Raw genomic sequence first — 23,473 nt, forward strand, 5'->3', positions numbered from 1 at the left:
TATGCTGATGAACTTGTCCTCTCTAGTCAGTCACAGACCATAAATGCCATTAAAAGGTAACTGCAATTTGCAGTTACCAGAGGCTTGTTTGCTAAGAAACAGTATATTGGAACTGAAATCTTTAGCCAGTTATATCCATAAAAAACATAAACTTCATCCCATACCAGAAATATATTAAAAAAAAAAAAAAAAAAAAGAAAACCATATTGATTGCGCTTTTTCATCTGTTGGGTTTATTACTGGGTAATAAGCATAACTTTGCAGTACACATAGGTTATCTTTGGCTTGTGTCTAAAAAAAGTAAACATTCTTAGAGTAGTCATAGCTAAGTCCCAGGGTGTGAATAGATGTTCTCTGTTGCACCTGTGTAGAACTTTAATTCAGTCTTTCTAATATTATGCATCACCAATCTATGACTCTGCTTGGAAGAGCTCTTTACTATGTCTTAATACCATCCATTACAGTGCCATTCAGATTGCTTTGGATGCCTTTCGGACATCTCTTGTCTATAATTTGTTCTTTGAAGCAAATGAACCTCCACCTTACTCCAGGAGGAAAATGCTGCTATTTAACTGTATAGCAAAAATCAAAAGTCTCTCTTTTCATCCTAGTTCAGTGTACCTCGTTGATTCACAGTGTTCCATATTATATGACAATAAACCTAATGAAAACTAGCCTGTAGTAATTTAACAGCTCATTCACAGCTGGAATATTAATTTTCCAGGGCATTACTGCTCCAGACCTACCACAGACTCTGTTTTTGCCAACTTTTATATTTCACTGATAATTATTTGCAATGATAGAGAAAACACTCTTTATTGAGTCAGAACATTTAGATGTAACCCATGCTCTGGACAACTCAGAAAATATACATCCACATTGATGACTGAAAAATGGATAAATCTGTGGATTTATCTATATTATAAATGGCAGTCTCTCTCTCTCAAATATGAAGTTCACTGAGCAGTGCAGACGGGCTGCCAGGACAGGTCATGAAGGCTTGTCAATCATATAGGAATAAAATTTTGCTAGCAGGGACAGGGAGGTGATTATCCCGTTATACAAGGCAATGGTCAGGCCACACCTAGAGTACTGTGTACAGGTCTGGAGGCCTCATATTATGAAAGATGTAGAGTTGCTAGAACGAGTACAAAGAAGGGCAACAAGATTGGTGAGGGGAAAAAAAGGGGTGATCTTACCAAGAAAGGCTTAAGTTCTGCAAATTGCAGCACCTGGAGAGTAGGCACCTGCGAAGTGATCTGATCAAGGTGTATAAGGCCTTGAATGGGTTGAGCAAGCTGAATGCTGATGGAATTCTTCCTCTTGCTCAGATTAAGAACCTGAGGGGACACAGATTCAAATTGAGGAAAGATAGTTATAGAATAGATGTGCGGAAATTTGCCTTTAGCCAGCTGGTAGTTGATTGGTGGAACAGACTTCCATCTTTTGTTGTGGAAGTTTATAGCCTAAATAAATTTAAGGCTGAGCTGGACAGGCATTTGGAACGAATGGAGGGGTGAAATGGGAGGGTTTTTTTTTTTTTTTGATTGATGCTGCATAAGCTTGCTTTCTTGCATCGTATGCCTCTACTAATGCTAATGCTCTCTCTCTCTCTTAATCAATCAATCAAAAGTAATGGCAAAATTATGTACAATAAAATTAGCCTTTGACAACATATGTTGTTGTAATTTCATGTGATCTCTAATATATACACTCTTAAAGAGTTGCTGTTATTCAGCTGATTTATCATCTTTCCATCCTATTCTGAAAGAGATCTGATCTAGATTATATTACTTCAAAACATGCAATCAGACAATCACGTTTTGTGGGGAAACTGAAACACAAAAGCATCCCAGAAGTGTCAGATGTTTTATGAAACATAAAACATCTGACACTTCTCTTCCATAAGCAGTCTCAGGAGATGGTAGCATGGCTTTTTCTCCCAGAAACTCAGGTTTTTCATCTAGAAAACCACAGAATACACAAAATTTACAGTCATATTATATATGGCACAATATAGCATAAGTTGTTGCTGATGTGCCTAAAACACTACAGCCAACCAATCTTTCCCATAATTTTTAGGTGCCCTCTGCAGAATATAAAAATCTTGTAAAAGGAGTGTGCAGTGAAGCACTGTTCTCACTTTGGAAAGTTCAAAAAGTTAACAACAGACTCCTACAGATGGAAGAGGAACTAGGCTATGGGTATCATGCTTAACAACAGATAAGAAGAGGCAAAACTGGCAAGACATAACAGAAAAGAAATGGCAGTATTGGCAAGACTGCGTGGACTATTCCACCTCTCATCTATTTTTTTTTTTTTACAGGAGAGAGATTGTAAGTGTAAGATTCACCTAACAGTTATGCACATCTTCATTGACTTCAAGACAACTTTCAAAACACTATCTAACCTGCAGGAACAACCATTTCCTTTATCTCATATCTTTGGAAGTTATGATAACCTTGATGAGCTTTTCCAATACTTAAAGTGCATCCAACTTTAACCATTTAACCATCTTTTGGAAAAAAGTAATAAATAAATTATGAATAGGCACAATTTATGCCCAAAAGGCTCTTGTGCCAATGAATCCCTAACTCAAAAACAACAGTCACTTGTTTAGTCAACAGTCTCCTTTGTGGACCGAAGAAACATTGGTGGTGCTTCAGTCTGATGAAATCATCCCAGAGCCTAATGAGTGGTTCATTAACATTATTAATAATAGGTTTATAAAGTTTATTATTTGCTTTAATTAGAATTGTGAAAATTTACTTTATTTCTGCCACTTCATTGTGCTTAATCGGTAATGTTTGCTATTTTGGTACCATAGTTTTATATGCTCATCATATTTTTTAAATTTAAAATGAAAGAATATAAATTTGACTACTTTTTTTTTTTTTTTTTAACTTTATCCAGAGTTAGATCCTCGAATATCAGGATTAATATGGGCTGTTATGCTTGCATCCTTAGCAACAGTTGTAACTGTACCAAGAGCTACAGGAATTAAGACATTAGTAGTGGCAACAATTCTTCGAATGATATACTCTGTTGGCTTACAGCCCAGTTTATGGGTCTTAGGCACTGTTAATGTAAGTCATTAATATAAGTTTTTTTCCTTATTAATATTAATAATTATTTTTGTTGATATAATAGTTTGAGAAGAAAGTAATCCTTTTTCCTAGATATTAAAAAAATATGTTTATTCTCATTGAAAGTAGAAGTTAATTAATGTCATTTTCTTGTGTTTTTTTCTTATATGGAAAAACAAAGTGATACAAGCCTTTGGGAAATTGCTCCAAAGGCACAGCGAAATACATAAAAGTATTTGTAATCACATATTAAGTTTGGAAGAATCTTATAGATGTCAGGTTTTACATGAGCATAAAAATAACAAACTAAACACACACACACAGTCTTTATTTGGCCCTCTCTCAGGACAAGCAAAGCCATTTATATTGTGAATTACAACTGGAAATGAGGAGTGGGCATTCTATATGGGATTTGATGTATAATTATATACATTACCCTACCATTAATTAATTTCTAAGCACTCCTCCATTGATATTTGGTAATGCCTCCCAAGCACCACATGTCAGTCTCAACTATAAATATGCTCAGAGACCTCCAAGAAGAGTGTAGTACAATTGAAAGTACAACATGCCATGATTGACAGAGTTAACTGACTTCTAGTACAGAATGATAAAAGGATGCCATCAAGCAACTTTTCTAGATCCTGTTGCAGTAGCATACTTTAACCACCCTGCCTTCAAACATCATGCATTGTTTGATACCACCACAGTTAGTCAGGAGCCATTCAATGATATAGTTAAGTACATCACAGAAATTATTGTTCAATTTAGCAGCAATTGCAATTCTAAAGACATCCACGTGGTTTCCTCCATTTCCCAAATCACAATGGAATGAAAGTTGCAAAGCAGCAAGAAAGGCACAAAATAGGGTGTGGGGAATATTTCATCAATATCTGATAATCTAATAGCCTTTAGACAGTTGACAGTTGTTGTTGTTGTTGTTTAGAACATTAGCAACTAAGGCCATATTTCTCCGGGGATATGTGGTGGTCATTCCCTGACCTTTCCGCATCCTCCGTATTTGGTGGTCACAGGCTTGAACCCCGGTCTAATCAAGAAGCGTGTGCTATGCACTGCCCACCTGGCTACGGAGGCGCCTACCTTTAGACTTGCACGTGCCAAGGCCCATTACATCAGACATCGGTGTGAGAAGGAACCTTGGATCTGTTTCACTCAGGCTGCCAAACCAAGTCATATGGGACAAAGTCCAGAAAATGAAGGGCAAATGCACGTCACAACCTTCATTGATTCTGGAACATAATGGGTGTCCAATTGCAGACCCTACTTCACTTGCAAATTCTGTAGGAGAGACATTTGCTAAAAAAATTTGAAAAACAGCATTTGGGTTGTCTTCAAATAGCTGTGAGGCATACAACCAGCCTTTTACACAATGAGAACTGAAAGTGACACACACACACACACACACACACACACACACACACACACACACTCTCTCTCTCTCTCTCTCTCTCTCTCTCTCTCTCTCTCTCTCTCTCTCTCTCTCTCTCTCTCTCTCTCTCCAAAGCAAGTGCTGTCAGGCCAGATGACATCCATTATGAGATGATTAAACATCTTTCCTCAGAATATATGGATCTCAAAAGGAAGTTTCTGAACCCCTGGCCATTCAATAATGCTTTAAATACATCACAAAAATTATTAATCATCCTTGCTTTTCAACCAGGAAATAATCCAAACAATTACCATTCCTTTGCTCTGATGTGCTCCTTGTGCAAGATCCTGAAAGGAATGGTTAACTCTTGCCTTATGTGTTATTTAGACGCTAACAGCCTCCTTTCCAGGACACAGTTTGGTTCCCAAAGGAACAGATTAACACTGACCATTTAATCCAACTGAAAACATCCATTTGTGATGCTTACCTGAAATGCAAGCACCAGGTGTCAGTTTTCTTTGATATGGAAAAAGAATATGACATTGCTTGGAGATTTGGAATTTTAAAAGACATTTACAACTTTGGTGTTGGGAACACAGTTTGTTAAAAATTTCCTTTCAAACTGATCATTCAGTTTTGTGTAGCTTCACTCGCTCTCAGCATTTTGCAAAGAAGAGGGATTTGCAGGTGCCTGCATCAGCTAGAAACCGTACTACAATGGTTTGATCCAGACAATTCATATTGCTGCTGGTGCTTTCTGAACATGTCCTGCCCAGATCATATATCAAGGAACCATTCTTGTTTTTTCAACTAAAGCAATGGTCATTACAGTAAACAGAGTTTCAGCAAAAATAAAAGGGAAACGTGGGTGTAAACAAGTTATCAAGCTGTTTTGTTAGTTTTAAAAAAACCAAAATACAACAGTGTGACAGCATGTAAACTAGGGTTAATATACCACAATGTGAAACATAATCATAGTTATAATAATTTGGACTGTGATAACAAACTGGCAACATCCTTATTCCATGATTCTGATATTGCAACAAACTTATGTTGTTGAAGAACAAAATGAGGACTGTTAGTTAAAAATGTTCTAACTCTTAAAGGTGTAGAAGACTTTGTGGACATTCTTAATGATCCAACTAAATGCAGTCAGTTCTTTTATATTGCTACAGTTGCTTCAAACAAGAGCAGCAGAAAGCTTTTTTCTCATATGCATTAGATATTTTGATCCTACTAAAGGCATAGAAAATAAATTGTTAGGTGTTGTTGAAAGGGCTGATGAAACAGCTATTTCTATATCTGAAATGTTGTTAGAAAAGCTTGAGGCCTTTCACCTTAACCCAAAATATATTTCTGCGTACAGTGCTGATAATGCATATATAAATTTTGGAAAATATCACTGTTTTTCAGTTGTTATAGTCAAGTAATGCCAATATTATTAAAACTAATTGTGCTAACCATATATTGCATAATGCCATGAAATATGCTTGCGACAGTTTTGAAATAGATATAGAAAACATTGTACTGAAACCTCACAATTTTTTTTTCTGTATCAGCTAAAAGAAGGAAAAACTTAGAATCGTTTTTTGACTTTGTGGAGCTGGACTGAATTGGTATGCCATGTACCAATGAGATGGTTGTCCTCAACACCAGCTGTCAAAAGATTATTTCAAAACTGGCCTGCTATTAAGAGCTATTTCTAAAGTATTGATGATTGCTTCAAATTGTTTCAAAGTGAGGATACAGATTCAGAAATAAAATTGCAAGTGGTTTTTAACTTTTTTGTCAACATAGGAGAATTGCTAGATGTTACTACTAAAATTCTTGAAGAAAGTGACTTGAGTATTATGGATTCATACAAATCCAGGATCGATACTGCGGAAATTCTGCAAAGCAATTTTTGAAAAACTTACCCCAATGCAAACAGAAAATGATTGTTGATGAACGTTGTGATTTTTATTCAAATCTATTGCAATACCTAGAAAAGAACTATAATTTCAGTGAGAAAAATGTGTTCTAAGTTAATTAGATAGTATGAATCAGAGCTGTAATACTCGATATGTTTTACGTTGATAATAATAGTAGTAAAATAATAAGAGGAGTTTACCTCAATATAGTATACGTAGAACACTTCCGTGTGATACCCTCCAGAAATTAAAACGGAAAAACCGAAAAAATCGACAACTTACCGGTACATTAGAGTAAAATATAAATAATTAAATAATCAATTTAACACAATTCAAATCAATTTAAAACAATTAAAAATCAATTATTATTTTACTACTATTATTATCAACGTAGAACATATTGAGTATTACAGCTCTGATTCATACTATCTAATTAATTTTTAAACTCTTATTGACTATTTCATTCACTTCCTGTCTCTCCAGTAGTAAAAAATCGATACACACAATTATGGGAGATTTTTTGAATGGCTTGGTGCAAAATTACATTAAATCTACACTAAGGTACTCGGCCCAAAGTTACCATATTTCTTTTCTAAAATATTACCTTCCAAACAACATCGTTCCGAAGTTTGCCAGGGTGAATTTAAATCAAAAAATTTCAGGCATAAAACAACTAACACTGGCGGCATCGCGTAATATTGTTAAGCTTGCCTTAAAATCTCAATATTCGAATAAACAAAAATACCTTTCCCAGGTTAGGAAGCTTCGCGATAAATTAAAAAATTATCTCCATCCGAACAATTTGTCTGTATTGAAGACCTCCATAGATTTGTGACGGGAAGCACAAGCCTCAGAAATAAAAAACCGGCATGTTAATAAGTTGCATACGTTATTGGATAGGTCAAGACACGTTCATGCGAATTCTAACACATTGTTGCGGGCTTGCGACCAAGTTCGTACGAGTTGGGTGACAACCCCCCCCCCCACAGACACATAACGTATTACCACAGAATATGTCAGCTAGTTCACGAATACCCCCTCACCCAGTATTCAACGAACCGACATATCAACAGGTTAAAAATCTTTCCTCGTGTACACTATCGCAGGACCAGATTTCACTTTTGTCCAAAGGACAAAAAGATGTATTTATTCAACAAGTTAACCAAGTAGTGAATAACATAAAAGAAACACGACTTCCCAAATTGAATATACATGACAGTTCAGCTTTACGAGAACTTCGGGGAAATAAGGACATTATTATACAGAGGGCAGATAAAGGAGATACAGTAGTAATACTAGATAAACATGATTATATTAATAAGTTAGATTCAGTTGTGTCAGATACCTCCACTTATCGTGAAGTAGAACCAGCACTGTTTACCAATTTGGTCAATCAATACAATAAAACGTTAACCACATATCGAAAAAACGACTACATTTCTATGGTTCAGTTAAAGGAATTGAAGTCCAGAAATATTCCTGCACTTTTTGGTCAGGTAAAATTACACAAGACTGGATTTCCTATTTGACCTATTGTTTCCTACTGGAACTTGGCATTTTCATCCTTAGCCACACATGTATATAACATTATAAAGCCCTTTAGACAGGTAATACAATTTGGGATTAAGAACTACGATACATTATTTAATAATCTTAACGACTGTAGACTCGGCGACAATGACAGTTTATTCTCACTAGATGTTACCTCGTTATACACGAATGTAAACGTTGAATACACATTAGATATTATTTGGGATATGTTAAATAAAAACTCGACACCGATTAATTATACGAAGCTACCTATTAAGGAAATTTTTCACTTAATTAAACTGTTAGTTGAGGCTAACTACATCACCTTTCGAGACAAGGTTTACAAACAAATTTTTGGATTACCAATGGGTTTGAGCCTGAGTGGCTTAATGTCAGAGATCTATCTCTCAACGATTGAGCATATACATTTGACACCTTTTCTACCCCGTATTCACATACAATGGGAGGTATTTAGTAATTCACAAATAATATGAGACAATGAATGAGTGAGTGAATAATTGTTTTGTGTATATTTCTCACGTATTTCAGATATTTAAAACCCGGGATGTCAGTTTTTTATCTGAACAAATTGATTTTTTATAGATATTGTTTATCTGACCTGGTCAACTCTCATTTATTTCACATAATCATTAGCCCACTGTAGTGTTAATATTCAATTTTGGTTTTTTACCATGAATAACTACTTCCAACTGCAAACTACTTCTCATTCATCATATTGTTATACTTCATAATAAACATTCATCTGCTAATATTTTTTCAAATGCCTCTCACAAAGCTCTGAGAGGGGCATATTTATTCAAGCACTAATAAGATTTGTGAACAATAAATAAGATGGCAATACTGTTATGTCTTATTAACATTGCATGTATAATCTCATCCCACTATTTTATATTCAGTAATTATGAGTAAGCATTATGTTACAGTTCAAAATTGCTTATTCTAAGAAACAATATATATATGTATGTTAATTTTTTTTATTTTTTATTAAACTCAGAAAAACTACTCTGTAAATGGTAAAAATTGTATGCAGCAACAATATTCAACACTTCCTTATTCTCTGGAGAATAAGGAAGAGCTCTTGGTCACTCCCAGTCAGATCATGAGCAATTGAATCATTTATTCTTGATGTTGAAGAGTGGCCTGCTGAGAATTACCTTGCAATATTTTTGAATACTATAATAAAAAAAAAAATCTTTCTCCCTTTTAAGCAACAAATGTTTTAGGCATGGTTTAATTTATATTTTTTTATTAATCTTTCTAGGTTGCAACAACATCTATTCATTTAGTCAGCATTATGGGGAATCATGGAACCTTTACAAAAAGTTTTCATCAAATACTCACAGACTTTGAACTCCTTTATCACATGCTGTATCTCATTTTTTGTATCTTAGGGCTCTGTATGCATCCTTTCTTTTACAGCGTGCTTGTGAGTAACAATTTATTGAAGTAATTTTTATATTGTAATTTTGAATTATGATGATTACTTTTTTATAATAAATTCTGATTTAATATACTGAACTTAAAAGGAATATTTGTCTTTATTAGCTTTTAGATGTTGTGTATCAAGAAGAAACTCTGAAGAATGTAATAAAGTCAGTAACTAGAAATGGGCGTTCCATCATTTTGACAGCAGTTCTAGCTCTTATTTTGGTATATCTGTTCTCTATTATTGGTTATTTATTCTTCAGGGATGACTTTCTCATGGAAGTTGATGTTAGAGAATCAACATCATCCAAATTACATAGTAAGTTTGCTTTTGTTTCATATCCCTAGATCTATAGGTTGTGTGTGTGTGTGTGTGTGTGTGTGTGTGTGTGTGTGTGTGTGTGTGTGTGTGTGTGTGTGTGTGTGTGTGTGTTAGAGATAGAGAGATCAAAAAGGGACTAAACTAATATTTAGGAAAGTCTACTGGCTATCTGGTTGGATCCCCTTCAAAATAGTCTCTGTGACACAGTATACACTAATTCCATTACCTCTGCAATATCTGGAAGCATTCCTATATTGAATGTCAGTAATAGTTTTCTTTTGGAATTACTGGTAGTTCCTTTGTCACAATTTGAACAGTTCCTCACTTGAACAGTTGTGACTATTTGATTAAGGTCTCCTTAATCAAATAGTTTTGGAAGACAAAAAAAAAAAAAAAAACATGCACTAAATCCAGTGAGCATGGTAGATGAGGGAACCACAGTAAGTGTTTTGTAAGAAATTCTTAACAGGGACATTGTTAGGAAACAAGTAGCAACTTTTCTGGCCACCATTTTATTCAGAAAAGTGCTGTGTAATCACTGTAGAACTGTTTCGTAATATTTCTGTTTTGCTGTATAACCATGCAGTACAAATTCATAATGAACATTGCCCTACAAGTCAAAAATTATGCTGAGCATAATTTTTGATCTTCACATTTTATCAAGATTGTCTTGCTGTTTTGAACCTTCCATCGAGAAGACTAGGCCTTTGTTTCCAGGCCATAGCCATACACCACCTTTGTTTCCTCTATTATTACTGGATAAATTGCCAGTAATGATGAAGAAAGCATAGTGTGTGGGTCATCATCATCATCAGCAGCAGCATGTGGACAAAGATCCTGAAATGTGAAAACTTGCCAGTCTCTGTGATCGTAAGTGAGGAGGCAGGACACAAACTTGGCTGAAATGTGTCACATTCCAAAATCTTGGGTAAAATCAATTGACACGTCCCATAAGAAATACCAAAAGTTTCATTGGACCTTTGCAAATAGTTTAACATCAGTTACTCCCAATCATATCATGAACAGTTAAATCATGTTGGAACGAGTACAGAGAACGGCAACAAGTTTAGTGAATGGAATAAAGGGTTGCTCTTACAAAGAGAGGCTTAAGTTTTGCAAATTACAGTGTCTGGAGACTAGGCACCTGTGAGGTGATCTGATTGAGGTGTATAAAGCCTTGAATGGTTTGAGCATGCTCATTGCTGATGGGATTCTTCCTCTTGCTCAGAATAATCACCTGAGAGGGCATAAATTCAAATTGAGGAAAGACAGTTGTAGAATGGATGTGCGGAAGTTTGCCTTTAGCCAGCGGGTGGTTGATTGCTGGAACAAACTTCCATCTGTCATTGTAGAAGTTCATAGCTTAAATAGATTCAAGGCAGAACTAGACAAACATGTGGATGGGTAAAATGAGAAGAGTTTTTTTTTTTTTTTTTGTGGCTGATGCTATATAAGCTTGCTTTCTTGCATCATGTGCCCTTGCTAATGCGGCTTTCATCAAAACAGGACATGCATGGATCTTATTGTTACAGCTGAATTTGCCATTCATAATGCCTTTGTTAAACATGAATATCTAGTAATGGTTTCAATAGATATAGAGAAGGCTTTTGGCACCACCTGGCAGTATGACATACTTACAGATCTTTACTCTCTTGGTCTAGGGGGCAACCTTCCTCTATTTTAAAAGAATTTTTTACATACTAGATAATTTCAATTTTGATACCAGCATGCCCTTTCTGCAATGTTCATTCAGGAAGGTGTTCCACAGGGATTAGTACTGAGTGCCACTCTTATTGCTCTTACAAGGGTAATTCAAAAAATAAGTTACACTTTACCATTGTAGCCCAAGAGACATTTATTGAGGTGTGTAATATTATGCAATAGAAAGCACTTACCTTGCACTACATTTCCACATAGTCACAGAGTTTGTGTAAACACTTCTTGGAATGTTTGACTAAACGTTTGATTCCCTGATGATAGAAATCCACTCCTTGGTCATTCAGCCACTGTCGAACTGCTGTTTGCAACTGCTCATCGTTTGCAAATCATTGTTCCCCTACATGTTCTTTCAGCTTGCCAAAGATATGATAGCCACAAGGCGAAAGATCGGGACTGTACAGCAGATGTTGCCATACCTCCCGTCCAAAACTTTGGAGCAAGTGTCGTGTTGTGCGTGCATTGTGAGGCATGCCATTGTCCTGAATGTGAACAATGCCTTTGCTCAACTTTCCAGGCCTCTTGTTTTTCGTGGCTGTTCGCAAAGATCGTAATGTTTGGCAATATGAAGCAGCATTAATTGTTGTGCCTTTTGCCATAAATTCCATGTAAAACAACTCCTTTACAGCCTAAAAACACAGTGGCCATAACCTTTCCTGCTGATCGTGCAACTTTGAATTTCTTCTGCTCTGGCAATATTGTGTATGTCTCCATTCCATAGATTCTCTCTTCGTGTCTGGGGTGAAATAGTGCACCCACATTTCATCGCTAGTAATGATGATGCAGTGTAAGAAGTCATGGCCTTCCACAGAATAGCATTGAAAGAAGGCTAGAGAAGACAAAAAACATTGACCTTGGTGTTCGTCTGTGGGTGAATGAGGAACCCATAGTGCACACAAATTGCAATAGTCGAGATGTTCACGGATGATGAAATAAATGCAGCCTATTGTAATATTTAAGTCCTTTGCCATTTCTGTGACTGTCAGACTTCGATTATTCCGAATCATTTCATCAACCTGCATCATGTTGACTGCAGTGGTCGACGTTGATGGCCTTCCTTTTCGATCAGCATCTGTTAATTCTGTGTGACCACTTTCAAACTGCTGGCACCACTTCACTATGGCTGGACGCGACATTGCATTTTCCCCATACACCACTGTTATTTCATGATGAATCTTAGAACAATTGAGACATTTTGCCCACAAAAATCACACTGTTGCATGTAACTCGAACTTGGAGTAACATTCTAGCTGACGTGCCATTATGAAGTGTATTAACTTCATAACTATTACTGCTGTCAATGAAACTCGCCTACCAGGGAGCGCACGGTATGAACTCCATTCGGTGCACACACCACATTTGTTGCACAATTATACCAATAGATGGTGGCACGTGTAACTTATTTTTTGAATGTCCCTCGTAGAATAGATGGCGGTAGATGGCTCTCATTATTGGAGGCTTCAAGTGGTGGAAGTCGCATTTATCCTCCAGAGCTAAGTTCTGGTCAACCCTTCCTCATCTCTTCCATCATGCAGTATGATTGACGACTTTTGAGGTTAGGATGAACATCGTGGCAAGATCCAATATTCCTTACATTTGGAGGGTACAGCTCTAAAATGGTGTTCGCAGGCCAGCCGCTAGCTAGTACACCAGACCGAACCTATTGGTAACTCTCTAGCAGGCTTCCGGAGCAGTTAGTGTATAATCTTCGTACCACAATTCTGCCAGATAGTGATTGGAGGGAGCCTGAGTAGTGTGTATGCAGGGTCATTGTCGAGGTCATGTTATTAGCATTAGTAGAAGCATATGATGCAAGAAAGCAAGCTAATGCAGCATCAGGCAAAAGAAATTTCAATTTCAATTTATGCCCTCTCAGGTGATTATTCTGAGCAAGAGGAAGAATCCCATCGGCATTGAGCATGCTCAAACCATTCAAGGCTTTATACACCTCTATCAGATCACCTCACCGGAGCCTAGTCTCCAGAAACTGTGATTCACAAACAAAACTTAAGCATTTATTTGTAAGAGAGGGCGCCTCCGTAGCCAAGTGGGAAGGAGCAGTAGTATCACATGCTTCTTGATTAGACCGGGGTTCGAGCCCACCACCACCAAATACGGAAGATGCGGAAAGGTCAGGGAATGACCACAGCATATCCCGGAGCAATGTGCCCTTAGTTGCTAATGCTCCTAAAAACCAAAATAACAACAACAACAACTTCGTAAGAGAAACCCTTTGTTCCATTCACTAATCCTGTTGCCCTACCCTATACTCGTTCCAGCCGCTCTACATCCTTCTTGAAATGAGATCTCCAGACCTGTATACAGTACTCAAGGTCTGGCCTGACCATTGCCTTATACAAGGGAATAATCACCTCCTTATTCCTGCTAGAAAAATTCCTGTATATCATTGACAAGACACCATGAGCTACTCTTGCAGCATGTCTGCACAGCTCAGTGAACTTCTTATCTGCCTGCACAATTACCCCCAGGTCCTTTTCATTCTCTACCACTGTCAGTGTAGTACCACAGAGTTGATACGTTGCTCTGGGGTTGCTGTTTAACATAGGTAGTACTTTACATTTGTCAATGTTAAACTTCATTTTCCACCTCTCAGCCCATCTGCTCAACCTTTCCAGATCCTGTTGCAGCAGCATAGTGTCAGTAGTGTCCTTAACACCCCTGCCAACCTTTCTATTGTCTGCAAATTTGGACGTTAAGCTTAATATACCATCATCAATATCATTTATAAATACAGAAAACAATAATGGACCCAACACTGAACCCTGAGGGACTTCACTAATATAACATTAGTCCACAATGAGCAGTGTCCATTGATTACCAATCTCTGTCTTCTCCCTCTCAAGATCCTTTTATCCATAGCAGAAATTTGCCTCCAATGCCACACTGCTCCAATTTGTGCAGCAGTCTTCCATGTGCAACAGTATCAAAAGCCTTTCTAAGATCCAAATATATAATATCAAAGTTATTCCCTGCATCCAGTTCTTTTGTGACTGCATTATAGTATACAAATTGGTCAGGCAAGACTTTCCCTTAACAAAACCATGCTGTGTTCGAGCTATAACTGAAGTCTTGTCTAGATGATCCTGCAGTGCTTCTTTAACCAGTGCCTCCATTCATTTTCCTGGAACAGAAGTTAAACTCACAGGTCTATAATTACTTGTGTCAGCCTTTGATCCTCCTTTGTGAATTGGGGTCACATTTGCACCTCTCCAGTCTATGGGTACCTCTCCTGAGTCCAAAGAAACTCTCATGATTATGACTAAGGGTTTACTTACTTCCTTTGCTGCCTCCTTTAATATAACTGGATAGAACCCATCCACCCCAGGTGCATTTTTTATGTTTATCCTCAACAATTTCTCCTCCACTTAACTCTCAATTATTACAAAATCATCTAGCTCACTGCCAGAGTTTACTTCACCTCTGGCATTCCTCTTCCTGAATAAATTCTCATGTGTGAATGTACATGCAAAATACTCCTTTAGTTTGTTAGCCACCTGAGCAGGATCCTCAACTGTTGAACCATCAATATCCAGTGGATCAATCTGATTCATCCCTTTCCTTCTAGTGCTTACATAGGTAAAGAACTCTTTTCTGTTTTTCTCTGCATCCTTTGCCAAGGATTTCTCATAATCTGCCTTGCCTTCCTAATCTCCTTTGTGACTTGGTTACAGACCAGCTTATATCTATCATAGGCTTCCATGTCATCTATTGATTTATATGTATCCCATGCATTTTTCTTCTCTGCCATATGTCTCATTAGTTCATCTGACATCCATTTAGGCCTAAACTTTGAACAATATTTCTTCGTTGATATGTAAAGCCTAGTAGCTTCCATGATGAGTTCTTTGAATGCTTCCCATTTTGAATTTGCTGTTGGTAACATCATCAGTTGGTCCCACTGTATAGAATTTAAATACTGTCTCAGACCATTGTAGTCGCCTTTACGAAAGCAAAAATCCTTCCCTTTACCCTTGATGGTAGTTACCTCTTTGAGTAAATCCCACTTCAGCACACTGTGATCACTGCCACCTAGTGGTTCCTTTATCTGTAGATTCTTAATGCATGAAGAATCACAACTGATAATCAGATAAAGAGTATTACTCCCTCTAGTTGCCTCCCAAACATGCTGATGTAGAAAACAATCATGGGTACCATGATTGTTTTCTACATCAGCCTAAATCCACAAAAGCCTTGCTAATGTGTGAGTGACCAACCCACAAATTCCAGTCAATATCTAGGAAATTAAAATCCCCCATTATAAAACTCTGATTTACTGGCCCACTCTATTTCCCTATACAATTTCTTAATATACTCATCAGAGTCATTAGGCCTATAGCACACTCCTACTCTCAATTTTGATCTCCCAATACTTATGTCACACCAAAGTGACTCGATACTGCACTGTCCAGCGATGTTGATAGGCTTCACTTTCTTGGATTTTTAATAAACTAAGGATCCTGACTCTCTGTCATTAAAGGGGCTAAATATGGCTAAAAAACTTCTCGTTCAGCGGAGCTGCAACTTGTAACACGTGGATTTGATTCACTTATCTATACTAAGTAATACCTACAAAATCTCTATCTAAGTTCAACTTTTAACTAAGTATCGTGACTAGGAATATGAAGCTACTCTATAAAATAAGTTATATGCCAATTTAAGCTAATAAAACAGAAAAAACTTCTCTATTTCAGGAGCAGTAGAAAACATCGCCTGCACAAGGCCACTCTCGTTCTCGAGCAAAAAAATTGGAATATTGTTCTTGCACAAAATTATCACCCTGGAGATGCCGGGGTTCAAACCCGGGACTTGTCACAATCGAAGCGAGCACTCTACCACTGAGTCAAGGATCTGAGTATATCCTTACCATGTGTATACCATACCCAAAAATTTAATTTCTTCATACAGCATGTCCCATCCATTTTTTCTTATTATTGAATACACCATGAATTGTGAAACTAATAGAACATGCTTATCTGCAAAAAGATCTAAACCTCCCAAACACGTCTTAATTCATCTCACAAATATACGTGGTCTCAATTCTAATCTCAATGGTGTCCATTTCCACTTCAGTCTGCCAAACTCCATGTACTTTTTCTGACAGAATCTCAGTTCGATTGATTCCACTACTGCTCATCTCAGTTGCCCAATTTATTCGCTGTATGATTCCTTTCACCTCAAAGGTGGTACTTATGCATATGTTCATTCTGATATTCCCTGTCAAAGACTTGGTAATTTGGAATCTCCTCTTTTCGATCTTCTCTGGCTTAAAACCTCTCTACCTCATTGTGTCAAATTCATCTGTTGTCTCTACCATTCTTCCAACTCCACTAATCACTTGGAGCTCTTTGACTTCCTCTCTTTGCAACTTGACTTTCTCCAGTCCAACTTTCCTAACAGTGAGGCAATTTTCCTGGGTGATTTTAATGTTCACAACTCCAGCTGGCTTCCGTTTTCTACTCACACCGACTCAGCCGGTCGATATGCTGAGGCTTTTGCAATTATTAATGACCTTGCACAAATTGTTCATTTATCTACAAGAATACTGGACAATACTAACCATACAGCCAACACGCTTGATCTTTTTCTCACAAACAACCCTTCTAAGTACACTGTTGAAGTGAGTGGTCTTTTAGGCACTTCAGATCACAACTTGGTGATTGTCTCTTCTCCAATGGAGCCTTTATCTCATGGCTGTTCCCAACCTCGTATTGTTTGGCATTACAAGAATGCAAAATGGGATGACCTGCAAGATTTCTTTTCCTTGGTCAAATTACTGTTTCAAAACTTCTGATGTCAACGTTTGCTCAGATCATGTCAGTGAAATTATTCTTGTAGGAATGGAATCCTTTATCCCCCACTCCACTTTAAAATCTCGTCCTCTATCTAAACCTTGGTTTTCCAATAAATGTGCTAATGCTGTTCAAGAGAACAATGTTCCATATCGTAATTGGCTTGTTTCCAATTCTTCAGTTTCATTTTCTGCCTACACCAAAGCTCACAACTATTGTAAAGCAGTTATTAATCAGTCCAAACTAGAGTTTGAACTGGCTAAGAGTAGAAAACTTGCTTCTTACCCTAATGGCAGCCGAGCATTCTGGTCTCTTGCTAGAGCTATTGGCCGCAACTTTTGCCCTTCTCTGCTCCCACCTCTCTCCAGACCAGATGGTTCTGTTGTCACTTCAGCCAAGGATAAAGCTGACACATTTTTCTTCCAGCTCATGTATTAATGATCTTGGTTAAACACCTCCAACTATTCCCAACACGCTCCATTCAATGCCTCCTGTGGTCTTTCTTCAAAAGGATTTCAGAAGGATTTTGACGAATCTTGATGCTAAGAAAGCTCCAGGTGCTTATGGTATTTCTCCACTTGTTCTCAAAACTTATGCTCCTGAACTTACTCCTGTTCTTTGCCGCCTTTTTTCATTTTCTTATTCCGAAGGTTTTTTTCCTTCTGCTTGGAAATTTGCTCATATCCAGCCAGTTCCTAAAAAGGGTGACCAATCCCTCCCATCCAATTATCGTCCCATTGCAATTATTTCTACTCTCGGTGCCTCTGTAGCCATGTGGGCAGGAGCAGCAGTGCATAGCACACGCTTCTTGATTAGACCGGGGTTCGAGCCCGTGCCCACCAAATACGGAGGATGCGGAAAGGTCAAAGAATGACCACTGCATATCCCCGGAGTAATATGGCCTTAGTTGCTAATTCTCCTAAAAACCAAATAACAAACAAACAAACAAACTTTTACCCTCTCTAAAGTAATGGAGAAATCAATTAATCACCAAATCTTAAACCACCTAGAAACCTTCCATCTGATCAATGATCACCAGTATGGATTCCATCAGAGTCGATCCACTGGTGATAGTCTGCCTTGTGTTACCCATTTATGGACTAATTCAATGGAAAAGTTTGATGAAACACAAGTAGTTGCTCTAGACATCTCAAAGGCTTATGATTGTGTTTGGCATAAAGGTCTTCTAAACAAGCTTCTATCTTATGGTTTGCCAACTGTTTTTGTAATTGGTTATCCAGTTTTCTCTCTGATCTTTCGCTGAGGGTGATGGTAGGTGGCTCTCTGTCTTCTAACTTCTCCACTAATGCCGGTGTCCCCCCAAGATTCAGTTCTTTCCTCCACTCTTTTCCTCTTGTATAAAAAAAAAAGTAAAGTGCAACCATTATCAACCCACTGCAGGATGAAAGCCTCCTCAACAATTCATGCTGAGGGAAATGGACCATAATCTGCCACGCTGGTCCAGTGCGTGTTGGCAGATCGACCGTATTCAGCAGTCAGGGGCTTGAACTCCAGTCTACTCAAAGAGCGTGTGCTACTGCACTCCCGCTCCTGCCCACTCGGCTACGGAGGCCACGTGTCCTCTTGTATATTAATGACCTACTTCCATTGACTGGTAATCCTATCCATAGCTTTGCCGATGATAGCAAATTGTATTCCACTTTCCATTTTGAGAAACCACACCCTGCCCAATCAGCTTCAACTTCTCGAAAATCTGCTACCAATTCCTTAAATGCTGATCTTCAGTAATTCTCCAGTGAGGCAAAGACAACTTAGTTGATTTCAATACTTCTAAAACTCAGTCTTGTCTTATGTCTCGTAAAAAGTACTCTTCTGCTCCTATGCTTATTTTTGGCAACACTTCGATTTCTAGGCAAAATGATATATCTCTTTTGGGGATTACCCTGACTTCTAATCTCTCTTGACACAAGCACATTACAAATATTGCTTCCTCTGCATCTAAAAAACTTGCTTTTCTCTTTCACTGTCAGTGTTACTTTTCTTCCAAACAGCTGCTCACTCTGTATAAATCGCAAATCCGCCCTACCATGGAATATTGTTCCCGCATCTGGAGTGGTACCCCCTGAACCTCTCTCAGGCTTCTAGCCTCCATTCAGAAGAGGGCAGTTAGGTTAATTAATGATTCATCTCTATCAGAATCTCTCCACTCACTTTCTTATAGACGTTCTGTTTCTTTTGCATGCCTTTTCTACAGATACTTCCATGGGCACTGTTCTTCTGAATTGGCTTCTATAATTCCCACTCTCTCTCTTTCAAAACGGTCCGAACACATGCCGACATCCATTTACTGTCCAGCTTCAAATTCACAGAACAAACTTTTCATCTTCCTCGTTTATCCTTTCCACTGCCGTTTTCTGGACCAACCTTCCTTTGTGCCTATGTCCTGAAAATTAGTCTACAGAATTTCAAGTTCAATAGCAGCAAATATCTTCTTTCGTCTTCCCAACCTCCAGCCCAAGCATGGTTCTGAATACTATAGGTTCTAACACCTCTCGTGTTTGGGGTCTATATTAAAAAAAATAATAAAAAAATATATTCTATCACTAAACAACTCCCAAATACCATAGAGATTTTTCCATCTCCTGTCATTCCCAAAACATGAGATCTATTGAATGACAGCTTCAGATATCACTAAATAAAATACAGCAATGGGCCAGCATCAATGGCTATCGACTTTCAAAGCAGAAAACAGTTGCTATCCATTTTTGTAGACAATGCAAATTTCAACCGGATCCTGAACTTCAAGTCTGTAATATCTCCATCCCAGTCACTAATAACATCAGATTTCTAGGATCAATTATGGACAACAAGCTAAATTTCTTAGAACGCATTAAAAAAGTATGTACTGCCCTAACATGGGGTGCAGATCGTACCTCCCTACTTCGATTATAGAGGGCATTAATCAGATTCTGTCTTGATTATGGAGCTACAATCTATGATTCTGCCAGAATGAGTGCATTACATTGGCTTGATCCAGTTCAACACAGTGCATTGAGGATTGCACTTGGTGCATTCAGAACATCGCCAGCACATAGCCTTTACATTGATGCTCGTGATCCCACACTGTCTTTATGTAGGAAATCACTATTGCTAAAGTACGCTGTCAGGATACAAAGTTATGCCTTACATCCCATTCAGTCATGCCTTTTCAATCCACCATTAGAAAACCTCTACAGAAATCAACCTAGCATAGTAAAACCAGCTGGTCTTTGCCTTCTTGAACTGATGCAGGTTTGGAATGTTTCCATCCTTTTTGTACAACAGGTAACAACTTGTACTCAACCACCATGGGTTCCTCCTCCTATACCTACCTGTGACACACTTCTGTCAATGGGGAAAGAATATTTTGCAAGCTTCAATGTCAGATAACTTCATGCTGTTCACACTCAAAGATATATTGATTTTTTTCCAATATACACAGATGGCTCTAAATCTAATTCAAATGTTGGTGCAGCCACAATGTTTCCAAATATTAGAATTTCAGCATCCCTTCCATCTGAATTCAGTATCTTCTCGGCCGAATTAGCAGTAACCCTGGGGGCTCACATCTGGTGAGTATGGGCATGGCACACCCAGGGTCCTGAGCTGGATATCATCATTTTTCTCTTACTTGGTGATTCCCTACTACTTTTGACTCTCTCTCTCTCTCTCTCTCTCTCTCTCTCTCTCTCTCTCTCTCTCTCTCTCAGGGTAACTCGGGAACGTTTTTTTTCCTGGTCCAGCATAAGCCTCTGGCTTCCTTGCACCCTATGGCTATTAATAATAATAATAATAATATGATGCAAGAAAGCAAGCTTATGCAGCACCAGCCAAAAAAAAAAAAAAAAAATGCTCCCATTTCATCCATCTGTTTGTTCCAAATACCTGTCCAGCTCAGCCTTAAATTTATTTAGGCTATCAACTTCCACAACAAACGATGGAAGTCTGTTCTACCAACCAACTACCCACTGGCTAAAGGCAAACTTCCGCACATCTATCCTACAACTGTCTTTCCTCAATTTGAATTTATGCCCTCTCAGGTGATTATTCTGGGCAAGAGGAAGAATCCCATCAGCATTGAGCATGCTCAAACCATTCAAGGCTTTATACCTCAATTAGATCACCTCGCAGGTGCCTAGTCTCCAGACACTGTAATTTGCAAAACTTAAGTCTTTCTTCATATGAGCAACCCTTTGTTGCATTCACTGATCTTTTATCCTTCTCTGTACTCGTGCCGACCGGGCTAGCCGAGTGGGTAAAGTACCTTCCCGGCAACCCAAAGGTCGCGGGTTCGATTCCCGCCTCGGGCTTGGATCAAAGTACTGCAAAAACCTTGGGAGGTGCAATATGGCCACAGAAGCCGATGCGCCAACAACTACCAAATCAAAAAAAAAAAAAAAAAAAATCTCTGTACTCGTTCCAACAGCTGTACATCCTTCTTAAAATGAGGCCTCCAGACGTGTATACAGTACCCAAGGTGTGGCCTGACCATTGCCTTATACAAGGGAATAATCACCTCCTTATCCCTGCTAGAAAAATTCCTGTATATCATTGACAAGACACCATGAGCTGCTCTTGCAGACTGCCTGCACAATTACCCCCAGGTCCTTTTCATTCTCTACCACTGTCAGTGTAGTACCACAGAGTTTATACGTTGCTCTGGGGTTGCTGTTTCCCATAGGTAGTACTTTACATTTGTCAATGTTAAACTTCATTTGCCACCTCTCAGCCCATCTGCTCAACTTTTCTAGATCCTGTTGCAGCAGCGTACTGTCATTAGTGTCCTTAACAACCCTGCCAACCTTTGTATGATCTGCAAATTTGGACATTAAGCTTAATATACCATCATCAATATCATTTATAAATTCAGAAAACAATAATGGACCCAACACTGAACCCTTAGGGACTTCACTATTAACATTTGTCCACGATGAGCAGTGTCCATTGATTACCACTCTCTATCTTCTGCCACACAATCATCCCTTTATCCATAGCAGCAATTTGCCTCCAATACACACTGCTCCAATTTTTTGCAGCAGTCTTCCATGTGCAGCAGTATCAAAAGCCTTTCTAAGATCCAAATATATGATATCAAAGTTATTCCCTGCATCCAATTCCTTTGTGACCACAACATAGTATCCAGTCAGATTGGTCGGGCAAGACTTTCCCTTAACAAAACCATGCTGTGTCCGAGCTATTACTGAAGTCTTGTCTAGATGATTCTGCAGTGCTTCTTTAACCAGTGCCTCCATTAATTTTCTTGGAACAGAAGCTAAACTAACAGGTCTGTAATTACTTTTATCACTCTTTGATCCTCCTTTATGAATTGGGGTCACATTTGCACATCTACAGTCCATGGGTACCTCCCCTGATTCCAAAGAAGCTCTCAAAATTATGGCTAAGGGTTTGCTTACTTCCTTTACTGCCTCCTTTAATATAAGTGGATAGATCCCATCCACCCCAGGTGCCTTTTTTTATGTTTATCTTCAACAATTTCTCCTCCACTTTCTTCTCACTTATTGCAAAATCATCCAGCTCACTGCCAGAGTTTAATTCACCTCTGGCATTCCCCTCCCTGAATAACTCCTCATGTGTGAATGTGGATGCAAAATGCTCATTTAGTTTGTTAGCCACCTGAGCATGTTTATCAACAGTTGAACCATCAATATCCAGTGTACCAATCTGATTCATCCCTTTCCTTCTAGAGTTTACATAGGTAAAGAACTCTTTGCTGTTTTTCTTTGCATCCTTTGCCAAAGATTTCTCATAATCTACCTAGTCTCTTTTTGACTTGGTTACAGACCAGCTTATATCAGAATTATATGCAATTAAATTAGCTTTCAAAATTCTCTGTTCTGACTGTTCTTTTAAATCTGGTATCGACACTGATTTCCTCAGCTCAATAATGGCATTATGTCTTCTGATAATTCGTCTGATAAAGTTCGCCCTGGTCTTAATGAAATTAGAAACTTATTACTGCAGATTGAAAAACACCACCAACTAGCCACCTTCTTTTGGATTCCAGCACATTCTGGTATTTTGGGCAATGTACTTGCCGACAAAGCTTCAAAAAATCCAACCACCTTACATTTAACCAATATCCCTGTTTCAGCATCAGACTATGCACTGATCCTTCATGCTGCATGCTTATCAAAATGGGCAACAATCTGGCACTCTCAAACTAATAATAAACTCTTTCAGTTTAAACGGGATTCGAAAATTTGGCACTCCAGTGTCCATACATCAAGACGAGAAGAAGTAGT

General features: G+C 38.2%; 1 protein-coding gene across 1 annotated transcript in view; it reads left to right on the plus strand.

Annotated features, from left to right (window-relative positions):
- The window catches only part of Itpr (Inositol 1,4,5,-trisphosphate receptor), a 1,293,714-nt gene that overhangs the window by 1,173,653 nt on the left and 96,588 nt on the right, over window positions 1–23,473 (plus strand). The window contains exons 49-51 of the mRNA XM_090387283.1: window positions 2,914–3,086; window positions 9,199–9,363; window positions 9,483–9,681. Coding sequence (XP_090243409.1) covers window positions 2,914–3,086; window positions 9,199–9,363; window positions 9,483–9,681 — 537 coding nt within the window. The remainder of the gene's footprint in view (window positions 1–2,913; window positions 3,087–9,198; window positions 9,364–9,482; window positions 9,682–23,473) is intronic.

This window comes from Mastigoproctus giganteus, chromosome 13 (genome assembly GCF_048544385.1).
Source record: "Mastigoproctus giganteus isolate SK-2022 chromosome 13, ASM4854438v1, whole genome shotgun sequence".
NCBI lineage: Eukaryota > Metazoa > Arthropoda > Arachnida > Uropygi > Thelyphonidae > Mastigoproctus > Mastigoproctus giganteus.